The 7,720-nt window shown below is 31.2% G+C and overlaps 1 protein-coding gene across 1 annotated transcript; it reads right to left on the reverse strand.

Annotated features, from left to right (window-relative positions):
* Positions 1–1,816: 1,816 nt before the first annotated feature.
* LOC116030527 (squamosa promoter-binding-like protein 7) lies at positions 1,817–7,247 on the reverse strand. Its single transcript, XM_031272803.1, has 3 exons — positions 6,791–7,247; positions 5,973–6,097; positions 1,817–2,407 (listed from the first exon to the last, which is right to left on the reverse strand). The coding sequence occupies exons 1-3, from the start codon at positions 7,126–7,128 to the stop codon at positions 2,100–2,102; spliced, it is 771 nt and encodes a 256-aa protein (XP_031128663.1). The 5' UTR covers positions 7,129–7,247; the 3' UTR covers positions 1,817–2,099.
* Between the last annotated feature and the right edge of the window lie 473 nt (positions 7,248–7,720).

Here is a 7,720-nt window from a genome sequence, read left to right on the forward strand (position 1 = left end):
GGGAGGTAGAATGACAACAACGCTTATTAATATCACCTGAGTGACTGCTTAGCATGGCTCAAAAGGGTACCAACTACCTAGTGCCCGAGCCAAAAAAAAATATTATTTCAAACATTGTACCTTGGAGATAGAGAAAATGAATGAAAGTTAAGGTTAGAGTTAGAGCCATATTTAGTTGACCAATGATGTAGGCGGAAAATTCTTGAGCTAGCTTGAAAATCGATACCAATTGATGGATCTCTACGTTGCAATATGCTTATTTCACAGTAGGTCACCCATCTTATAAGTCGAGCACGCTTAACCACAAAATTCTTTAGTTATATGATTTCCATATATCATTCTTAAAACTAAACATTAACCATTTAACCACATTAAGCTGCAACGTTATGTCTCGAATTGAGCAGAAGTTGAACTCGGCAAACCCGGCCCGGCTAACGCCCAACAGTCTAGAACTTATATCACTTCTTCTTCTTAATGATTCTTGCACCAAAGGAAGTTGAGGACTTGTGATACAGTTATAACATAGCTTAGTTAGCCCAATAACCCAAACAACATATGGCTAGTACGTAAAACAAGCTTGAAAGCTACTCTTAATTACCGACCGATTGTCTTCGAGTTAACTAATTGGGAAAGTCTTAGTCTACAAGTCTATGGAGTAGCTGAAAGTTAAGATTGACACATGATAGACGCCCTATTTAACAAGACAGCAAAATGGACTGACTAACCAAATCTCTTCACCAATGAACACACTACATCAACCCCGACCAATTGCCGCAAGTCATCACTGCATTGGGTTGGAATATGAGTATAAATGGTACAATTTTGCCAAGTCAAATGATAATCTTCTAAATCTCATTCACTTGTTTTCTTTCTAATAGTTACTTGGACAATTCCAATCCACATCGAAATGACTAACTAAGATTCTATTCACCTAATCAATACATCCTCATTTTTCAATATTGCAATTCTAGACTCCTACCCTAGTCTAATTTACTTTATCAATATACGCAGTATATAAATTCAAAAACAAGACAGGCCGAGAAAGAGGGTGCTTCCCATTCCAAACCATAATTACTAGCAATAGCTCGTAATATCTCTCGATACACCAATTTTCAATATACAAAATTATGCACTTAGAATTTGTTTAGAAAATATATGGTCATTGTCTCTTCTCTAAATTTTGAAAAGGGTGTAGCTCATGAGGTTTGTTTACACAAATAAAAAATAAAAGGCAAAAATTCATGTGAGATCGTCTTACGGATTCTTGTCCATTAAACGAGTCAGGTCAATATGAAAATGTGATACTTATACTATAAAATGTAATACTAATCAAGAATAAAATTTTTGTTACTTAGACAAAGTGTAATACTTTTGATAAAAAATGTAATACTTTTACATTTTGATTTAAAAGTAACATTTTTCTTCAAAAATATTACACTTTTCCTTAAAAGTAACAAATACTTTATTCTTCATTACTATTACATTTTCCCAGTATAAGTATTACATGCATTTCCATTTTAATTTAATCCAATCCCTCTCACAAATAAAGACATATAAGATGGTCTCATAAGAGAATCACTCAAAATAAAAAAAATAAAATAAAAACTTAAAAAAAAAGTTTTTTTTCCCTTTCTTGTCATCTACAACATTACTGTGAGCCTTCTCCAACAAAACAAACCAAAAGGTTATTTGCTTCGATTATGTTTGGAGATATTAAAAGAGAGAAAAATGACATAGAATCGCGATGTCAGTTCATTTAATTTATATACATTCATGCTTGGATAACCAAATTCTCGTTACACACTGACGAGGAATAAAGAAAAACGCAACAGAAATAAAGCTCATCATCAGAATATCCACCATCCAGATGCTATGTGAATTGGAAGTCACCAATAGGGTTTGTTAAGAGCATCTCTAATGGTTATAATTTTTGAGAGGTTTTTGCATGTATAATTAAAAAAAAAAAAAAAAAAAGATGACAGGAAGTTAAATAAAAAAAAAAAAAATCTGAAAAAAGGCCTATAGATTAACGCCTCTGGTGTTGCGCCTCACGCGCAACAAATGGCATTGCTGTTGTGCTGCGTGGGTTCAATTCACTGTCAAAAATCAAGATTCTTACAGTATGCACTCAAATAATCCCTCTCTTCACCGTCTCTTCTCGACATAGGCTTGGCTTCCTCCAAAATCATACCAAAATCCCCTATTGAGTGTGTAGGCTGCAGTATGGTATGCCTACTACCTAAAATGGCAGCTCTGCTCTCACCGATCAGATCGTAAAAAGCAGCATTGCATCTAGCAGCAGGGAGATCGGCGGCAGCTGATACCAAGAAATCGTTTTTGGTTGACAGAAGAGACTGAGCACCTTTATTATCCTCATATCTTCTAGCCTCCATCATCACCTTATAATCTGTTTCCATACAATCCGCCCATGCGATATGATTCAAATTGTAATGCAAATAGCCAAATATGATATACATTTTCAATTCAAAACAGCGGAAATACAAATATATATATATATAGGGTCATAATCAGGTGTAGCCGCCCCTTAACGTGTTGTCAGTACCACACCACTATGTATACAAATATAAACCACTCGATGTTAGAAAGTACACCACACAGATATGCATTATTAGGTACGCATCACCAAAGAACACACCACTAGCTATGCAAATATACACCACACAGTGTTAGCAAATACACCATTAGGGGCAGGCGAGTTATGGTGCATTATTTTGAGTGTAGGGTGTTTTTTTGTATTTTCATTGTGGTGCGTTTTCTAACATTGAGTGGTGTATTTTCTAACATTGAGTGGTACGAACCGCACTGGCCGCATGGAAAGGCGCAACCACATTTGAACATATATATATATATATATATATATATATATATATATATATATATATATATATATTTTCGGATAATAACCAGCATAAGAAATTCAAAGGTAAAGGGTTTAGTTCGAGTCGAACAAAATATTCTTTCCTTACAATTTTATTTGCTACCTCTCTTTGGTTCTAGGAGCATTGTAGTAGCTTAGGTTTCTTAAAAATTAAACTAACAAAGATTTAATATTTGAGCACTCAAATAGTTAAGCCCAACGAACTAGAACATGTTTAGAACACAGTGATTAGAGATGGAATATGAGCAACTTTTGAGAGAGAAAACTGATGATTTTTTGTACTGTAAAATCTCCTGCTGCATCCAAAGTTTATATAGTTGAAGGGATTAAATAACATTTAACATGCCATTTACACTATTAATAAAAGCAATCTATGTAACCTTTGTAACATACAAACATTTATCTGAAACTTAATTCTAAAATTTAAAATTGGATTTAATTCAAAATTAATTGCGCACCTTTCCTATTGTTATTGGCAACTAATTTGTCCCACTCAAAAACCAAACTTGCAATAGTAAAAACCTTCAAAAACTCACATCTCCCACTTGTTAAAAAAACCTAACCAAAATTTTTATATCTGCAAAAACCAATCGAAAAATCTCTAGTGAAAATGTCCTAAGAGCAACCACATTATTCTAGGTTTTTTGGTGGTTTTTATGATGCCAAATAGGAAAGAGAAATAGGAGGGAAGGAAAAAATTAAAGTTGTTTACATGCCCAACTACGCGCTTTTGTGCGCTGACGCACACCCCTATGATTATTTTTTAATTTTTTTTTTATGTTTTAATGGCCTCATAGAAAACTAATGTTTTACATGGATGCCTCAATTTTCTCTCTTTTTCTCTCTCTTCATGTCATACAAAAAAAAACCACCTAAAAACTACTAATTGGGATGCTGTAGTGGTTTCAAGTTTCACCTTCGTTGAAGGTGGAAACCAAAAAAAAATTGTTTCCATTTTCAATGAAGGTAAATATCACAAAGTTTGGGTAGGAAGCAAAATATTTATTTTAGTCTTAACTTTTTTTTTTAATTGCTATGAAAGCAATATATATATATATATATATATATATATATATATAATCATAAATTACTTTGTAACACATATCTGATTTTTACAGTTTTATAATTTTAATAAATAATTCTTTTATTTTTAGATAAGCATCAATAATATAATAAAGTATGTCATTTTCAAAAAGTATTTCTAAATTATATTTTAGGTTCCCAAGTGAAGCCTAATTGCCTAAAAGATAGATGTAAATGTAATTCTTTTTTTTTTTTTTTTTCAATTAAGTTGGATTTATCCCTGTAAACTTTTCTCTTTTAAAGAGAATTTTTTTTCTTTTAATTTTAAAAAGGGTTTAGGGTGCTAGCTAACTAGCTTGGCTTGAAAGCTTTTATTACTTGTTCAAAGCTTTCAAGCTGAATTGGCAGCTTTTTGACCTTTATATTATACTAGTTTTTTCACACGCGTTGCACGAGTAAGATAATACTTAATATTTATTTTTAAATAAATACTTCAAAGTATATCAATACAAGATTATATAGTAGATGTTCATGCATATGTAATTAAATGTTGAATTTGTTTATTTAAATCGGTAATTCAAAGTATATGAATGCAAGATAATATATGAGAGATTGATTATAATTATCACTAAAATAAATGTTTGCAATTTTGTAAAAATGATAGTCAAAATACTTAGTCTAAAAATAATCAAAGTATAAATAAATACTATTTTTGGTAATAAAAATTTATACATTTTAAATCATATTAATAAAGAAATACGATTTACCTTTAAAGTGAATAACTGTGGTGTAATCCAAAAAATATTACGGAGTAGTTTCTCGCTTCAATTTATTGGGTTATTTGAATGTCTTCTTTGTCAAACAAATCCTTCTTAAGTAGTTAATATGATTGGTTTCAAAATAATTATTTTTTTATAAATTTTTCCTATGTTATTAATAGAATACTTAGTAATTAAATATATAACATTATTTTGTATTATAACATTGATACAAAATATTTAATTACAAGATAGTGTATAAAGAAAAAAATGAATAATATAGTGAATATAATTAATTAATGAATTTGAAATTAATAAATTTTTGCATTGTAAAATATAAAGACAATATAAGTAATGAAATTATGTCTCTTTTTAATTTTTTTGATATTGAATAATTTTTATTGTAGAAAATAAAGATTATATAACTAATGATATTATATATCTTTTCAAATTTTTTTTATAATGAATAATTTTTATTGTAGAAAATAAAGACAATATAACTAATTAAATTATATCTCTTTTTTAATTTTTTGATATTGAATATTTTTTTTTGAATAAAGCCATTGTAAACATCTAAATTAAAGAAATGCATAATTTATTTAATTTAATAAGACTATAAGAGTAATAGAATGGATACTTAATTTTCAAAAATATACTCTAACATATTCTTAGTATATGTTTAACAATTATACAACTCTGATTAGGATGAGATTCGAACCTAAGACCTTTTTTATAGAAATTATTCAAATTAATGGGCAAGTTAAAAGTTAATGAAATATTCCGTTACTAAAATTAAAAGTTAACGGAATGTGGGGTTATTTAAGGAAAGAAAATAATATAATAGAAGGTAAAATATGGAAAATCATAAAAGATTACTAAAATCAAAATAATATGAACCATTCGTTTAAGAAAATAATTACACCAACATTTTTTCTTCTCGCTAGAACCCTAATATTATTGGCTCTTATTAAGATTGTATGTATGTACGTATGTAAGTATGTATATGTATATTATAATTTTTTTGAAAGTGATTTTACTTTTAAAAGTAAGAAAATATATGTTACATGTTGTAGAGAAAATAATAATAAAAATAAATAAATTTTGTGATGTAAAAATAAAGTTCACCTTAAAAAATAAATAAGTATTACAGGTATAAAAACGCCTAATCTATATGTGTTAGAAAAGACAGTGGCTTTGAATTTTTATTAATTAATTAATGAAATTAAGTTAAAACATTGGCTAATTGAAGATCCTATTCTAGTCTAGATAGAATGAGCAGTAGTAATATTTACCATGGCATGGGCTTTTGGTTGTAGTAGAAGAATGTTGAGAGTTCTTCCTTCTTCTTTCATTGTGCCCTGCTAATCTCCTCCTGCAACTCCTCTTTGTCTCATCAAATTCCGACACAGCATGAAACCTTCATTTTTGTTCATCAATAAATTATTATAAATATATAGACATAGAGAGAGAAATTAAACAATCATTATGTGGACCATGGCCCATACAGTTGTGTAGATCATACTGTCAAATAATGTACATTATATCTAATACATAAATAATATACTTTTAGTATATTAAAAATATACATTGTATTCATGGGCTCCGCTACGAAGCAAACAAATTAAATTAAATTAAATCAAATCGTCCCATTGGGCTTAGTTCAGTTGTCCAAGAATCACGGTAAAATTCTTGCTCTTACCACAATGGCAAAAAGTGATATAGACTCTTTGTGCGCTGAGTTTAAAAATAAAATTGCAAATTAAGAACTGTGCTCTAATGAAGACTTCTTGTATGCATAGTTTAAAAGTAAGATTTTAACTAAGCTGAAGAGCCCAAGGTTAGTAACTGGTGGCTAGGGATTGGAGATTATTGTGAAGAGCTAAGTCCAGTACCCTACCTCTAAAAAAAAAATGGTAGTGCTATATAAGAAAATAAAATTGCACTACACTATGACCTATAACTTTTGGTGTGAGTGGTACGTAAGCGTTTGATTTAATGATATTACGGATTTAAATATCAACAAGAATAAAAACTGTACAGTAAAAATTGGTATAGTGGTAAGCTCTTGATCCTTAGTGTATAAATAAATGAAAGCTAGCTATATATCTACCTGCTACACTGTTGACAGAAGCGTTGTTGATGACCAAGTAGCAGGACTTTAGGAGCCTTGGCGTGCATTTCGCACACCTTGTGCTTCCTATGGTATCCCTTCGCATTCTCCAATCCAACCTTGCATCCTTCCACCTGACACCTCGCCTCTCCTCCGCCGCCGCCGCCGGACTTGCTTCTCTTGACAACACCGCCGCCCTGATGCGCGGCGGCGTTGAGGTTCAACGGAACCACGAGTGGGTCCGGATCGGACCCAATTACACCGATTGATGAGCCACAACTAAGAGCCCACATATCCCATGCATTTTGAGTAAGTAAGCTCCAACCATTATTTTCCATGGCCTCTTTTCCGTTTTTGCTTCGCTTCTTTTAGTTATGGGTTCTACTCTATTGACTTGTCGGCTATAGTTATGGATTTATGGCCGGTGTTACTTTGTCGGTGAGTGATGGCTTAGCTTGTTGCTACACAATTGGGAAACTATATATATATCTTAACCAAAGATGATAAATGGGATGCGACTGAGTGGGTGCTTTATGCTGTACGTACATGAAAGAGAATAACAGGAGTGAGTGAGCAAATATAACAGTATGGGTGTGTTTGGTTCGCACATGGAAATCGGAATTGGAATGGGTATCAAATACTTGGTAAGGGTAATGGGTTTTGGTGAAAGTATTTAGCATGTTTGGTAGTTGGGTGGAATGGGAATGATTATTAATAGTTGGAGAATAAATGATGAAGGGAGATGAAACCTTATTTAATCAGAGTATGGGTTTTGCCATTGATAGGGTATTCCAAACCCATAGTAGTATTCACAAAACCTATCAACCAAACACTAATAATCACTTTGATACCCATACCTTATGCCTAAACCCCCAACCAAACACACCCTATGTTTTTCTTTTGATAATAGATTTAATTTGCCCACCGTGA

Source organism: Ipomoea triloba, chromosome 9 (assembly GCF_003576645.1).
Source record: "Ipomoea triloba cultivar NCNSP0323 chromosome 9, ASM357664v1".
Lineage (NCBI taxonomy): Eukaryota > Viridiplantae > Streptophyta > Magnoliopsida > Solanales > Convolvulaceae > Ipomoea > Ipomoea triloba.